Source organism: Anabrus simplex, chromosome 5 (genome assembly GCF_040414725.1).
Source record: "Anabrus simplex isolate iqAnaSimp1 chromosome 5, ASM4041472v1, whole genome shotgun sequence".
NCBI classification, from domain to species: Eukaryota; Metazoa; Arthropoda; class Insecta; order Orthoptera; family Tettigoniidae; genus Anabrus; species Anabrus simplex.
The window spans coordinates 386375252-386393041 of record NC_090269.1 but is presented as its reverse complement, the minus strand read 5'-3'; the positions used below and the strand labels follow the sequence as shown (position 1 = coordinate 386393041).

The following is a 17790-nucleotide window of genomic DNA, read 5'->3' as shown; positions in this document are numbered from 1 at the left end:
ACAGTTCGTTTGTCGTTCATTGTTTATGCTGTATTCTTAAACAACGACAAACCTGATGAAATTAATATAATTAAATGTATTTACTTAGCACATGGCGTTTGTATACTAAATAACTTATTTTGATTCCACATTATAACCCAATGCACTGAATAGAACGAGACATAAGGCACAATAAAACTGTTAAAAGTTTAAATCTGTTTAGATACGCGCCCCTTCACTAGTTGCAACTGAGAGCTGTGCAAGCAGCTGCTATGCTGTACTCTGCTGCTTTACCTGCCTGAGCTATAGCGAATTGTGCTCGCCTTTGTCCTGCTGTGTTAGAAATTAAGCCACAGCATAGTAAGAAAACTTGAGATTTAACGATTAGATATGGTTAATTAATGATCTAAAAAATTCGCATTTGTAACGTTACGTGTCAAGTAGAGGTGTGCGTTGAGCCCGAATGGGTCTCAGATCCGTACGCCTGTATGAACCTGGGAATGGGACTTGTCTAAACATATCGACTCATGTGAGTCGCTAGTGAGCCTGCATGGGACTGGCCCTGCTTGAGCTGTATCTGAGCCTCCTGAGCTCATTGAGTCACACTCACTCGATAGATAGGTAAGATGAGCCACGCTGAGACTCAGCAGGCGAATGAGTTTTTTCAAGGCCCTCTACACACAGAGCTACTCATTAGAAACATAACTGGGCACGTAAATTGGTTGGTAAGTGAATAGTGACTCGACCCCACATACAAGACTACTGTACAGTGACGGTTTTCTCGTAATTAGTCATAAAGTTTGGTGCGGACTCGCTAGATCGCTTGCTAGAATGTCGACTACTGACTCAAGTGATGCAGAAGACATGATTGCGTTTGATTATTCCAGGAGAAAAAGTAGAAGAAGGTACTGAGTCCACCCATGTTATGAAAAGAACATCCACTGCAGATTATTCATAGCAGCAAAAGACCTACATCAAACGGATGATAAATTATTTATTTCTATCGTATGACAAAACGCAGTTATATGGAATTAGTGCAGCATATTGTGCCTTCAGTTCGCCACCATATAAACCCACTTGGTCACTGGGAAATGAGAAAATAAACTCAATGGCGACCGGCTCGGCGAGTCACCTGGATCTTATCGCAAACTAATTACTAAGTGGTATTTAACTTGAGATGGATGAACCCGTAGCGCCGTGTGTGGCATTCCATTGAACTACACAGGAAGTGACTCCCAAGTGATCGGCGAGAAACTCCAGTTGCCAATCAGTTTCTAACGAGTAGCTCCGTGTGTAGAGGGCCTAAGTCTCGTGGGTCGGTTGTGGCTCACAGTTGTGATCCAAACTCAAACGTACAATACTGTCAAATTAAGTAATTCCAGCGAGCAACAGGAAGAAAAATCACTGAAGTGAATTTCGGTGCTGTCCAGTTAACTTCTCAATTAATTTCAATTTTTCTACGAGAGTAAAAAGTACTCTGGCTAGCACTAACATTTCAGCTTGGTGAGTCGCAGACTTGACTATTGTTCCGATTAGGCTCAAAACCATTCCAAACTCAGTCTGCTCAATCAGTCCAACGTGTTCGTGTCTATGAATTTATATGGGCCCTGAGCCTGTTTATATCTCCGTCCCTCTCGCCCAACTCATGAGCGTATTTGAGCTTTCTCGGTTAGGCAGGTGGTTTGAGCCGTAACCGTGGGTACGCAACTACTTTTGGACCCATTACAGACTCAACGCACTGGGCGAGTTGGCCGTGCGGTTAAGGACGCGCAGCTGTGAGCTTGCACCCGGGAGATAGTGGGTTCGAGCCCCACTGTCGGCAGCCCTGAAGATGGTTTTCCGTGGTTTCCCATTTTCACACCGGACAATTGCTGGGGCTGTACCTTAAGGCCACGGCCGCTTCCTTCGCAATCCTAGGCCTTTCCTATCCCATCGTCTCATAAGATCTATCTGTGTCGGTGCGACGTTAAGCTAATTGTAAGAAAAAACGACGCCACGCACGCCTTTAGTGTCAAGTTTGGAGGTTTAACACAATCCAAGCCAATGGACAGTTATACTGTGCTAAATTGTTGTCAACCTTCGATACCTACCCCAGTATCGGGAACATTCACCTCTCAACTTGTCTTTTCATATCCTAATAGCACAGAATATTCCAGAAATTTTCCGAGTCTATTTTCCTAAAATAATTAAGAGTTCCACAAATGTTTATACATATCCTTGGTGCCTTCCAGAAATATTTAATTGTTCGGGATATATGAAATGAAATGTCGTATGGCTTTTAGTGCCGGGATATCCCAGGACGGGTTCGGCTCGCCAGGTGCAGGTCTTTCTATTTGACACCCGTAGGTGACCTGCACGTCGTGATGAGGATGAAATGATGATGAAGACAACACATACACCCATCCCCCGTGCCATTGGAATTAACCAATTAAGGTTAAAATCTCCGACCCGGCCGGGAATCGAACCCGGGACCCTCTGAACCGAAGGCCAGTACGCTGACCGTTTAGCCAACGAGTCGGTTCGGGATATATGATATTCCAAGTATATTACAAGATTTTCTTTTGAATATTTCAGGAATATTTACATATATATCTATAACATAAGTCAATTTTTTATCAATAACATTTCATTAATGAAACTAAGGTCTAAATCTATTGTAGCATTGAATTGTACATATGTACATTTTAGACACAGAAGAATGATTGTTTTTTAAAATTTATATTTAAAATTAAGTAACTATTTAAATTCAATTAAAATACATTAACATTAACATATAAAACAACAACAATACATTATTACTTTTTGGTGAAATTTGCTTTCCCAGACATTAGACGCCTGGGTCCAGGCCCAACAGACCAGTTTATAAATCCAACACCGAGACACAGACATTTATTAAATTCTCTCAGAAATGACTTCTCACTGTTTAGAATATGTTTTCTATAATATCGCCCATCTGATTTGGAGTGAATGACTGCTCTACAAGATTACTTAAGTCTTATGCAACTCTGTATCCATGTAATAAATACTGGTACCTGCTGGAATCGCGTCTTCCTGTGTTTAGGGACGGGCGTGTCGTTTAGGCTACCCCTGCTTCCTCTATCTGTGCTGCCGAAACCCTTGAAGGCCTCCTCCAAGGGCGATGCGCCCAGACTTCGCATGGCTCCCAGGGGGCTGTTGTCAGTGCTGCGCTGGTTGCCGTTGTCCAGGGGGTTCACGTACAGGTTGCTGTCGAGCACCAGCTCCACAATGGCGCAGCTCGGGTCTGCAATGTCGGATGTGAGGTCGCCTTGAGACAGGAACGGGTGCGTGTTACAGCTCGCATACGTGTCCGAACTGTCCACACTGCCCATGTCGTTGTTATTAAAGTTGTTATTGTTATTGTTGTTGTTATTATTGTGGAGAGCTACAGTTCCTCGGCTGACAACACCCTCATAAGCTCCGTTTCTCAGTGTCTTCATTTCGAGACACACGGGGTTACGGAAGTCACTTGTAGGTAGTGGCATCAGGTTCTCCGCATCTATGAACTCCTTGAACTCCTAGAAGAGACAGGCAGCGTTATCACTCTTCTAGCAGGTGAGAGTTGCTCTACATTCATCTCCAAGGAAGAGATCGATCAAGTAAAGACACAAGTTTTACTAACTACAAGAAAATATCTAATAAAATACCATGAATTGATCTAGATTTTGCGTATTCTCTCTTTTAAGATACTGTACTTGCCCCATATGCTTGTCACAATTCGTATTCCGGTGATACACATCGACGACGAACTTGCGTACCTGTCCTGCCGAATAGAAATTTGAATCTATGCGGTTATTTGATACATTTTGATTTGATTTATAACATATAAATTATAGTTAGTTCATACATGCCTACGATCTTTGAAAGCACGAGAATATAAGAGCACAAATTTGGTTGTACAACTGTGATGCAAATACCGGGTGACCCAGGAGGAAAGGGCAATAATCTAGGATGTGATATTACTGGTCATTGTGATAAAAGTTCATATGAACAAGGGGTCAATATGGAGCCCCAGACATCAGACACGAATTTTCAAGTACGTTGCTCAATTAATGTATGGTATGGTATGTTGAACGGCCGGCTGATAGGCCCCATTATTTTAGACGGTCGTATGAATGGGACAAGATACCTGCAATATTTGCAACGAACATTACTAGAACTACTCGAGGATGTTCCTTATCTTGTTTTGTACTAGTAATATGATTTAGCTCCTCATTATTGACACCAGGTGAGGGAGCATATCAATACCGCATTTCTTAAACGGTGGATTGGTCGTCTTAGTATCATTGCCTGGCCACCCAGGTCTCCTGAGCTCAACCCTTTAGATTTATGGTGTTAGGTGAAGAGTAAAGTCTACAGAAGTAAAGCTAATACACGGGACTATCTGCTCGCTCGCATAATGGATGCTTTTGCTGGCTTACGGGAACGTCACAATGATTTTCGACGGGCAACACGTCATATTCTTAAGTGATTTGACAAATGAATTGAGTTCAGTAGTGGGATCTTTGAGAACTTATTGTGAAATCATTGTCACTGGACCATATTTATTTATTTATTTATCGTATCAGAAGCACTAATATATAAATATGAATAAAAACTGTACAAACAAAATACAAATACTGTATATAACAACATAATATTCATAACATAAAAGAAAACGTCCCAAAGTGATAGATATGGATTATATAAGTGACTTCCTGTCGAGCACGGTGCTTGGAAAAGTAGATGCTGCGTTGGTTCCTTAATGTGAAGACTGTCTTTAGAAATTAGGAAGTACAATGGAAGAGCCTTAGAAGACCACATAACATGGAAGAAGGACAAACTTATATGGTTGCTGACCGATAGTTAGCCACTTTGAGAGATTCAGGTGTTGCTTGCATGAGATCTTACATAGTACATGTAGTCGGATACAGTTTGCATTGGAGAAGATGAGGCGTTGTCTGTGGAGAACCACAATCACATAACGGTGAGTCCACGTGAAAACCACACTTTAACAGGTTATATTTGCATCTTGTAACACCTGATCGCAATCTATTGAGAGATTTCCACGTTAGCCAACCTTCTGTATGGCCAGTAGGGAGTTCTTCGATTGGAATCAACCATTCTTCAAGCGTTTGAAGCTCACTCGCCATTTACAAATTCGGGCTTGACGTGCAGCCCCTACGAGTCCTTGAAGTCAAACGTGGAGAAACTGGCTGGTGATGACACAGAGGGTGAGATTCAGATGTACCAACTTTTTTCTTCTCGCTCTTTGCCGCTATCTCCCAACGAATGTCAGGAGGTGCAATCCCAGCAAGGCAGTACAATTTTCCTAAAGGCGTAGACCGTAGGCAGCCAGTGATGATTCGACATGTCTCAAGAGCGACGTACACCTATTTGGTATGACAGGATGTATATCACACCGGGCACGCATATTCAGGAGGAAAAACCACACAACGCGAGTGAAGATGTCCACAGAGTGCTTGGCTGTGCACCCTATGTGGTACTTGTCAGTTTTCGCACCACATTGTTGCGAGCTGACACTTTCTGCTTGTTGATTCTTAAAGATGATAGCACGATCTAAGCTCACTCCTAAGTACTTTGGGGTTGCACAGTGATCAAGAGCGACTCCTTCCCAGGAGATATGGAGTGGTCTAGCAGCCTCTCTGTTCTTAAGATGAAGAACGCATTCTTGAGTCTTGTTAGGATTTGGTTTCAACTGACTCTCTCTGTAATAGGTAGTAAGTTCTTTCATAGCATCGGACTGGACCATGAAATGATACGACATGAAACAAAAAGGTTGTATATTGTAATCTTGTTACAGCTATGCAAAGAAACAAACAAAAACAGAAACATAAACGCAATTAAAACAACCAGCTTTAGGGCTATTTCAACAACATTCTCATATTGACCCCATGTTCATATGAACTGTTTTGATCACAATGACCAGTAATGTCACATCGTAGAATATTTCCCTTTCCTTCCAGGTCATCCTATATAATAGACGTTACTTGTTATCTAAAAAAGGCGAGTCTAAATTCTAAAATTCAAAAATTCAACCAGGTTTTCTCAAACATTATTACGAGAATAAAGACTAAAAGCTTCAAAATGTTTTATTTATTATAATATTACTATGTAGCTAACCTATAATGAGAAACCAATCCATACTTTCAGCTCAGGTAAGAGATAATATCAACAGGGAACTACGAACAGTCGTGCAGAGTAGGGCGCAGAAGGTGTTTTTCGATACTGTTTGAAACGTTACATTCAAACACTAAAACTATTTTAGTTCTACAAACTATAACGTGACATATATTTATTAGTCTAAGAACTAAGTAGTAAGGGGCTAAATAATAAATAGGGAATTCTGGATACTAATGTAATTAAAATACGTCATTCTAAGCCTTCGTTTACACTTGATAAATTATTGTGTCACGCGGATGTTATGCAAATGTATACTTTTTACGAAATTAATATTTCGTGTACATTATCAATTTCAAATGAATTTGAATAACAAAGAGGTTCAGTGGACTTTTATGATAAATACTGACATCCTTTTGTAAATTGACGAGGGACTATTACTTTCGGGTTAATATTGAGCCATGTGTGTTATCACGCAGAATGGTAACAGGTACAATATGGAACTTAAAAAAAACAGATGACCGCAATCATAAAAAACGTATATTCACTAGAAGTTTAATGTAAACGATGGAGTGCGATGAAGATTTATTTTTTGCTAGCACTACCTAACTGACTACTTTGGGTGTTAAAGTCAAGCTTTCAAGCCTACGCTAAACTAATGGCATTATTTAGCTATGTTATAAACTTGTGTCTTTAACTTATTGATCTAATCCGTAAAAGAGCGTTATATCTACTAAGCCGAGACATTATGACACTATATCATTGAGGCAGTGAAGCCAAATATTGCAGTGAAATTATTAACTTGAACATAGACATGTTTACTGTAAATGTGAGAAGGAACTGCATTCAGTTCAAAAGTTTGTCTCATCATTTAGGAAATGGGAAATGATAACTCATCCTTACCCAATGTTAGTAACTGCGAAGGAGGGAGTCATTTCCAAATCTCATTATAATGTTCAATTAGTTCAAATTAGTCAGGTGAATTTTTGCTTACCGACAATATGAGATCATGTAACAACTTGACCATGTGGTTTTGAAAGAAAAAGTTGAAAAACAGATATACGTGTTAAATACCATAGTAGTAGATGATATCGTTAGTATTTGAAGCAATAATGAAACAAGAGAGAACTATCAGAGAACGAACAATACTTGCAAGAATGGGTATTCATGTTTCCGATAAGAATTTCTGCTTTTAACCCTTGGAATGGTAATATTAAACTCTTTACTGACAAGTCATTTTATGAGTTACCTTTGTTATTAATATTGTTGTTATGAACAACACAAAATACTTTCTTCGTTACGTACGTCATTGTAAAGTTAATTTGATGGCGATATAAACCATTTTTGAAAGTTTCAAAGATATTTAAAAATTTGGAACCATTGGAATGGTCTATGAAAAAATAAAAACGTTGACAATTTTTAAGGGCCTATCTTCGAGGCCATCGGCCAAAATAAAGAATAAAATTGTAACTACATAGTAGCCAAGAACATTAGACACGATATACTAAATCCAAAACATACAAAATACATATATCGCATAATATGTCAAGATGTACTATTATATTGTACCAAAATGCATTTCCCACATCCAAGAACTGGCATAAAATATACTGGCATGACGAGGCTTATTTTGGCTGTTGTACCAGTTAGCTGCTCGCTTGATTCCGACGAGAACTTATACAAAGTTTACTTCTCGTTTCAGAATATATTATGCGTTAGTGGAACAAAGTAACAAAATGAATAAATAACATCGCGTCGATGTGTCGACACTACCACTTTCGAACTGGGCAAGCTGTCGAATTATCGAAGCTTGTCAGTTCGATGGTTACATTCAATATAAAATATTATTTAAAAGTGGATGTTATGCATTGATTGATCCGGGAATTATTCCGATTATTTTCAATATCCCGTTTGAAAAGAGTATCATAATAGACTTGTACTTATTTAGATTACCCACATTTGAAATAGTAAACTGGATACGTTCTCTGCTTGAAAGTTTTAACCCAGAGAAGAAAATCGAATAAACATTTACACATTTTGAGAGACAGGTTTTGGAAACGATTCCTTCGTATTTTATACTGCACTTAAGGGGAGTCATGACTGAGATTTTGAACTTCTACAATTTATCACTTATCAAAACTAAATTTAAAACACAAGCACATATTAATAACATATAGTCCAACGCAAAACTTGGAGTTGATTAGTTTATTGCCTGCAAAGTTATTTTAAAGTAAGTTTTATTTTTATATGTTGCACGTAAAGTGCTCCTTGCGGCAGAGTTTTAATTATTTTGAGCTATAATTTGGTAAACGTCTCAAAAGTACTCATTTATTTTTAGAATAACCTTGGGTTTTTCAGTTAGGTATAAACTGTTGGAGTTTTTTCAGTTTTTCGTTATTTATTCAAATATCTAGTTTCATGCTATTTCAAGAGGAAAAATATGAAGGTAATATTCAGTTGACAACAGAAGGCAGAACTATTTTTGATTCCTGTACATATTAAAACACTCTATGAACATTTCAGGTGAATCCGACAAGAATTCTGTCGGAAGGAGCATTTTATGCATGGCACAGAGCTGAAAAACTTTTAAGGTAGATAAAAGTAATTGAAAGTTAAAGAAGCATACTTGCTTTAAAACTGCCCTGGACTGTAAATTACTCCCTCAGATGTATTTCTCCTCCTACGCAATCAATTAATCAATCAATAAATCACTACTGATCTGCATTTAAGGCTTTCGCCCAGGTGGCAGATGTCCTATCTGTTATTTTCCTAGCCTTTTCTTGAATGATTGCGAAGAAATTGGAAATTTATTGAACATCTCCCTTGGTAAGTTATTCCAATCCCTAAATCCCCTTCCTATAAACGAATATCTGCTCCAATTTGTCCTCTTGAATTCCAACTTTATCTTTATATTGTGATCTTCCCTACTTTTAAAGACACCACTCTAACTTATTCGTCTACTAATGTCATTCATTCCACGCCATATCTCCCCTGACAGTTCGGAACATGCCACTTACAAGAGCAGCTCGTCTTCTTTCTCCCAAGTCTCCCCAGCCCAAACTTTGCAACATTTTTGTAACGCTAATCTTTTGTCGGAATACACCCAAAACAAATGGAGCTGCTTTTCTTTGGATTTTTTACAGTTCTTGGATCAAGTTACCCTGGTGAGGGTGCCATATGCTGGAACCATACTCCAGTTGGGGTCTTACCAGAGACTTGTATGCCCTCTCGTTTACACCCTTACTACAACCCCTAAACACCCTCATAATTATGTGCAGAGAACTGTACCCTTTATTTACAATCCCATTTATGTGATTACGCCTACGCACTGCGTAGACCTAGAAGGTAAATATATTCCAGCGGTATTATTGAAATGGTAGTTCGAAAGAACTTTGAAGCTAATTTTGTCTGACTGCGTGAGAAAACCCTTAAATACGGCATGTAGAGTTTAAAAATTGCGTTAGGGAAAACTGATGACGGGTTTGAAGGAGGAATGATTAAGGGAAATTTTAGGGTTAACATTGAAAATTTGTTTTTTGGTCAAAAATCGCAAAACTACAGTCATACCTCCCCTTAGTAAATTAATTTATGAATATTTTACACGTGTCTTATTAATAACAGTACATAAGTGTTATATCTTCAAAAAGAGAATGTTTTCACTTCCCATTGGCACTAGATACGTGGGACAGAAATGCATTAGTAAATGAAGCGTTCTGGCCGCTACTACTTCATGCTCGCCTAGTTAGGAGGTGACTGAGAGCAAGCGGTTCCAAGCAACTTCTTAATATTATGAACTGATTATTCTAAACTTACGGAGAAGTCTGTAATTTTATTTGGACACTCAAGGAAAATCGGATTTCAGTCTTCTGGTATTTTTTTCTGGGCAAACGAATGCATGAAGTATGAATGAAATTGTAAAGGCTAAATAAATAGTAAGTTCAGAAGTAACAGCAGCTGAAACAGAAAATGGTAGTACAGACATTTTTTCCACAAAGCTATGCATGAGTGAAACTAAAAGAACTACAGTGCCTCTGAAATAATGTAAGCCATGAGACGGATACTGCCCTCAACGCATGCGCTCTTCCAAAGTAGCTCGGTCTTCACGACTTAGGTTATTGTAGGGGGTTATAGCTACAATCTAATACTTCTAATTAGCAGTTGATGGTGGATCAGTTTGCTAAAGGTCGACATACATTCCGTAAACAAATTTCTCCAGTACTCACTTACTATATTTTCCTATTCTATCTTAGACCAGCTTAGTTGTCACGCAAACTTCTAGACATTTGGCTTTTTCTTCCTTGTTATGAATTATTATGCTTCCTGTGAATGCTTTAGTAGTAAAGATGTCTTGAACTGAACGATGGAGATTAATAATAATAATAATAATAATAATAATAATAATAATAATAATAATAATAATAATAATTTTAAAGCCCTACAACATCGTCAGAACATTCCTGAATTCTCAATACGGACCATAAATAGGAAAGGCTGCAACCTCTACCGTGAAGAGAATAATGACGTATATTGTAAATTTATGTAAATTATGATTACGTTCTATTTCTTAAACTTTATTTATCCAAATACGAGCTGTATTACCAACTATAAATTTGTGAAATAAAGGATAATAATAATAATAATAATAATAATAATAATAATAATAATAATAATAATAATAATAATAATAATAATAATAATAATAATAATAATAATAATAATAATAATAATAATAATAATAATAATAATAGTTTATGTATTGCAACGTATTTCTCGTACATTTCATAACTGTAATTTTGTGTTCTTGAGGTTACCATCTTGGTATCATCATGCCTTATTTCTTTGGACAGAGAACTATGATAATAATACAAAATCAGTTTGCGTTGAAATATTATGTTTCGTAGTGTAGGTGATAGTCGTTCCTCTTGAGTAGTATTTCTCTTGGAGATACTTCACTGTTGGAAGAATTGAAGATCTTGCTGGTTGTCACCTCGCTGCTTAAGTGCAGTATCCGTGACATGACGTTGCTCGCGTGCATCTAGAGTGAAGTGAGGGAAGGGTACTCGTGCACTACCTAATTCATGCTAATATTAACTGGTTAACACCATTAGCCTGTGTTCTACTATCTTTCCTTTGAGTCACGTCGTAATGGTGTAATCCAGCAAGATTATTGCCCTGAGAACTCCCTCGCTGTACTCATCTGTGGAAGTCTGCCGTGTAGATGAACAGCTGGTCACTTAAAAATACGCTTTAGCAGACTTGTGAGTGTGTGCTGGGTGCTTCGTGTCGTTACTTGTGATAACGATGATTTACTGGAAATATTAACAGGCTACTCGCTGCTTCAGGCAAAATTCAAGAATAAGATGTAATCTTACAAAATCCAGCTGTTAACACAAAGATATGAAGAGCAGAGGGGAAAAGAGTGAGGGCAGTTCACCTTTCTGAGTTTCTGAAAATGATATGCGATTCAAACTTCCCTTAGAATTTCAATTTTTATGTTTGATATTGAAAAACATTCTTTCAAATTTATCAGACACACTGATTATTGTCCAGAAATAATTGATAAGTGATAGAAATTACTTTTAAATAGTAAGATTACACTCGTGGTGTTGAAATATTTCGTACAGCAAGCTTCGGTGACAAAATCGAGGCGAAGAAGCAGTGACATGACCTCGTGTGAAGTAGTCATAGGCGTTCAGCAGCTATCTATGCTGTACCTTAATAGATAGAATATGCTACTTTATATAGTGTCGAAGAAAATGAACACCAGGCAAATACACTGAAGTCAATAGGTGTCCCACTTATTTGAAATGGGATAACGAATTTCACTCCAGAATATGGTTACTACGCAACGCATGGAAACGGTCATTATCGATGTATAGAAGTAAAAAGAGCCACTCTGCACATTTCCCCTGTGCTCTTCAAGAAGCATTGAATTCAAATCTTCAAAATCTGGATCCAGTAAGCCATCGTTATCACAAAAAGAAGGCTACACCTCGGCTTGACCAATAACTAGAGATGCCTCTCCAACAGCTGTAAAAAGAAGGACGCTTAGGTCATTGCGAATGAAGTATTTTTGTCTTTGACTAGCAGCGATATGAAATTATGAGTTTGATAATACATCAGAGTACTGTAACAATGTAAGTTGAAGTTATAAAACACAACAGAAGTTTTGGGTAAAGTACAAAGTATCGTCGTTTTGAAAGTAAGCGATTTCCTAGCGTATTAATGGCTGTAGGAAGTCGGGAAATTAACACGGGCTTGGTACTCGTACCGACATCCTAAAGGCACTGAACCCTGCATCGCACACCTACTGCTATCGTACGTACCACTTACTCTACTGTCTTTTAAGAGCATCCAAGTCGTCTTAAACAAACATTCTACAATTTACTGTTCCTTACTGTACTAGTATCGGATAGTCGTAGACTATGTGGGTCTGATCAAATACAACATAATTATGAGCACTTCAAGTTGAAACGGAGATATAAAGAAAGATCACTCAAGTGAATGGAATTACTGAAACGAGTTGCGTGAAATGAGGGTCTGTATTCCTTCAATCAATCAATCAATCAATCAATCAATCAATCAATCAATCAATCAATCAATCAATCAATCAATCAATCAATCAATCAATCAATCAATCAATCAATCAATCAATCAATCAATCAATCAATCAATCAATCAATCAATCAATCAATCAATCAATCAATCAATCAATCAATCAATCAATCAATCAATCAATCAATCAATCAATCAATCAATCAATCAATCAATCAATCAATCAATCAATCAATCAATCAATCAATCAATCAATCAATCAATCAATCAATCAATCAATCAATCAATCAATCAATCAATCAATCAATCAATCAATCAATCAATCAATCAATCAATCAATCAATCAATCAATCAATCAATCAATCAATCAATCAATCAATCAATCAATCAATCAATCAATCAATCAATCAATCAATCAATCAATCAATCAATCAATCAATCAATCAATCAATCAATCAATCAATCAATCAATCAATGTAAAGTGGTACGTGCAAATGGTTACCAGTGAAGGCTGTTTCAAATAACTGGGAGCCGAGCGCTAGTCCTGATCTTTAACATTCTTGATTTTTGGAGCTGAGATATTATCATACTCTTCCGAATTTTGAGAATGATTATTTTTGCTCATAGCGGTATTTAACAAATAGTTTGATTGAACGAGGTATAATTTGTAATGCCATTAATTATTCTTCTCGCCAATTTTTAAAAGTACAGTTTTTTTCGTACAGAATCTGACCGCTGGAGCGCGGCTGAGCAGCTGGATCTCCCACACCCTAGGCCCACCTGGTTGTCTGGCTCGCTTCCTGTCCTTCACTTCCCAAGCTTTAGTCAGTAGACCGCGTTCTTTGTGAAGATGGGAAGACATATACTTTTAAAGCAACATTTTTTTCATGTAGATATTATTATAAATCTGCATCGGCTCGTCACATTCGTGCGGAGTTTATCAGGAGGTTCCCCGGGCAGTTGCCTCCTTCCAAAACTTCAATTCACGTGTGAATAAGTTTGAGACTACTGGTTCAGTGCCAAACGAGAAACACACGCACAGACGCAGAGTGTTAACAGACGAAAACTTGAAGATGAAATTGGTGCAAAACTTCAACGTTCGCCACAAAAATTAGTACCGACATTAGGACAGCAAGTTGGGGTTTCAGTGACTTCTGCACATACAGGAACAAAATTATTAAAACTTAAACCTTCAAGCGCACGCGCGTCATATTGAAACGCACCACGTATGCGTTATTGCGAATGGGTTCTGGCATCAGTGACTGAAGGCTCAATCGACCCTTACCATGTGTTCTTTACGAATGAGGCGTGGTTCAATCTAACTGGGCATATGAAAACTTAAAACACACGATATTGATGTTGTACAAGTCCACATTGTATCAAATAAATTCCTCTTTAAGAGGAAGATTGAAGTTTTGTGTTCGATTAGCGCAACAAGCATAATTGATCCGATGTATTTTACGAGAATACAATCAACTGAGAGTGCTACCGAAATGACATTCTCACTCCACCTTTGAATGTTAACAGAAGAAGAAAAATCATATTCCGCAACTGCTCATACAGCAGAAGAGTCTATAGATGCAATTACGAACGTGTTCGAAGATCGAATGATTAATGCCCTCCCTCCCGGCTCCATAGCTAACTGGTGAGTGTGCTGGCGTCCGGCCCCATGGCTAAATGGTTAGCGTGCTGGCCTTTGGTCACAGGAGTTCCGAGCTCGATTCCCGGCAGGGTCGGGAATTTTAACCTTAATTGGTTAATTTCTCTGGCACGGGGACTGGGTGTGTGTGTCGTCTTCATCATCATTTCATCCTCATCACGACGCGCAGGTCGCCTACGGGAGTCAAATCAAAAGACCTGCATCTGGCGAGACGAACATGTCTTCGAACACTCCCGACACTAAGAAGCATACGCCATTTCATTTCAGTGTGCTGGCCTTTGGGCCAAGGGGTCTGAGCTTCGATTCCCGGCCGGGTCTGGGATTATAACCTTCATTGGTTAATTTCAATGGCTCATGGGTGGGGCGTGTATGCCGTTTTCAGCATTAGAATTCATCTCACCTGGGGACCCATCGTCAGATGCGCTGGTTGCCCATGAGGCGTCAACTTGAAAGACCTGCACCAGGCCTCCACAGACGCCACATGCCATTATTATTATTATTATTATTGCCCTTCCACTTTCCAGATCTAACAGTATGCGATTTTCCTTTGTTGGGTATCCTGAAGAACAAAGTGTACCAATACAATTCCACGTATATTGGAGGAACTTAAAGAAAACATACGAACTGTAATAGGAAACATTACAGTGGCTGAGCTAAAAAGTGTCAATCGAAAGTATTTACCTGGTGCAATGCCTGTTTGGCTGCGGAAGGACGGCATTTCGAGCATTCACTATGACGCACAAATTTAGTTCCATTTAGTTTAACATATGCTGGGGCTGTATCTTAATTAAGGTCTCGGTCGCTTCCTTCCCGCTCCTAGCCCTTTCCTGTCCCCTCGTCGCCATAAAACCTATCTGTGTCGGTGCGGCAAAGGAATTAGTAAACCAAAAAGTCATTTTATTATCTTATACTGATCGTGGTGGCGTCTGGAGAAACCGCTGTTATAATATTGTGACAGAAATACTGACCCGCAGCACATGTATAATCAAGAGCGAGAATTCTTTGAATATACTCCTAAACTAACCCCATGGCACTACATCCCTGAAGGGCCTTGGCCTACCAGGCGACCGCTGCTCAGCCCGAAGGCCTGAAGATTACGAGGTGTCGTGTGGCCAGCACGATGAATCCTCTCGGCCGCTATTCGTGGCTTTCTAGGCCGGGGCCGCTATCTCACCGTCAGATAGCTCCTCAATTGTAATCACATAGGCTGAGTGGGCCTCGAACCAGCCCTCAGATCCAGGTAAAGATCCATGGCCTGGCCGGGAATCGAACCCGGAGCCTCCGGATGGGAGGCAGGCACGGTACCCCTACGCCACGGGGCCGGCCTTTTAATATACTCGCACAATGAAAATGAATAATCCACAGCCTGTTTCCAGTCATTCGACCGGGTCAGGAATGGAATGAATTAAACCCCATCTAGCGACGAGGATTGACTGCCGAAGCCTGACGCACTCCTCTGGGTCTATGTTTAATGGCTGACAGATGCAGTGGAATGACATTGGAGAGTGTTGCTGGAATGACAGATGACAGGGAAATCCGGAGTACCCGGAGAAAAACCTGCCCCGCCTCCGCTTTGTCCAGCACAAATCTCATATGAAATGGCTGGGACTTGAACCACAGGACCCAGCGGTGAGAGGCCGGCGCGCTGCTGCCTGAGCCACAGAGGCTATACTGGCACAATATTCAACCTTAAAATGACAGAATCTTACCGGCCAAAGTTCTAAACAATGATCATATGCAGATATACAGGTTTAGGAAGCGAAGACAAGCCTCCGTGGCTCAAGCAGCAGCACGTCTGTCTCTCACTGCTGGGTTCCGTAATTCAAATCCCGGTCACTCCACGTGAAATTTGTGCTTGACAAAGCGGAGAAGGGTCAGGTTTTTCTGCGTGCACTCCGGTTTTTCCTGTCATAATTCATTCCAGCAACACTCTCCAATATCATTTCATTCCTCTGTCAATCTTTAATAATTGCCCCAGAGGAGTACGACAGGCTTGGGCAGCCGGCACAGTTCCTATCCTCACCGCTAGATGGGGGCTTCATTCATCCGATTCTTGCCACCCGGTTGTAACTAGAAACTGGTTGAGGATTTCGTTTTTAGGAAGTGAAGACGACCGATAGTGGCCTGGTGGGCCGCGGGAAGGAGGGTGGTGGGGGAAGGGGGTAAGCCTGCCTTGGCTCGGCCGCGTGCAAGCGGTCAAGTCTTGCACGGAAAACCTAGTATATTGCAGTCAATAACGCGAGGAGTGTCAACTGAGTGGTTAAGATTTTCAGATAGATCGGTGAATGTAATTTTATTGGCTTAAGGAATCAAGTCAGACAGTACGTCGCGTGGTTTATGGCGGGATAATTCGAAGCGATGTGAAACTGCAATACTGCTAACTCCAATATTCTACCGAGAGGAAATCGGCGAATAATTTATCATTGTAATTTAATTACCGTACCTCGTTAGAAGCATTCGAATTTAAGAAGTACCGCATAACTATGAAGAGGAGATAATACAAACTGAAAACAACGTATTTAAGAATTCACTTATCAAGATAAAGAATTTCAGTTTTACTAGACGGTCGTCTCACTTGTATTTCACTCATATTTACGGCTATTGTATTTTTTCCTGTCGAATACATATTTATGACTATTATAAATACAGAATCGTTTGAAACTTAAAGCACTTTCCCAACCGTATGTGATGTTATGGAAGATATACAGAATTACTACCTTACATTTCTGTGAAAGAGATTGTGTGTTTGATAATACTATGGGGAGTTTATATTTTGAATTTAATGCCTATGTGGCTATAATTTCGGCGTTTGTACAACATTTCGTTCCTTTGAATTAAATAAAATACACGTTCACACATTTTAAAGTAGACAGGGCCTGTGTTAGCAGTTCACAGCAAAAAAAGCCCAAAACCTCTCCATTTCAAGAAATACGCCATACGTTATTAATTGTAACGTAGTTTATTTATCAGGTAATACAGTATTCCATACCACTCCATTCACATTCCCCGAGTAATAGGATGTAAGATACTTACGTACCATTACATTATTACATCTTTCCAAAATAGCCCATTCACGTAGTCTTTTATGTCTTGTTGCTGTAAAAATATATTGTGAATTTTTGTGGAAAATATACATATCATCACATTTTGTTCAGATTTTAAATGATGGTCTACTTTCTAGGAGGAGTTAAGAACAAACTACAAATATTATTTGATTAATATAATATGACGCATACAGAACAGCGTTTCAGAATGAACCACGACGAAAAAATCCATAGAGGTTGAACTGATTTCAAAGGACACTTTTTGGAGTGGACTGCTACTCTCCTGTACCACTGAGTATTAACATTCCATCAAAACATTAGTTAGATTTTACTGGGTGTCCACGATTAAAGTTATGGTATTCAGCGTGGTACAGCACGGGTTATAATGATCGTAACAGTCTGAAATTTCGTAGA

General features: G+C 39.2%; 1 protein-coding gene across 1 annotated transcript in view; it reads right to left on the bottom strand.

The window, feature by feature from the left end:
* Shab (Shaker cognate b) overlaps positions 1-17790 on the bottom strand; it is a 260638-nt gene that overhangs the window by 72949 nt on the left and 169899 nt on the right. Inside the window, exon 4 of the mRNA XM_067148672.2 lies at positions 3012-3515. Within this exon, the coding sequence (XP_067004773.2) occupies positions 3012-3515 (504 nt within the window). The remainder of the gene's footprint in view (positions 1-3011; positions 3516-17790) is intronic.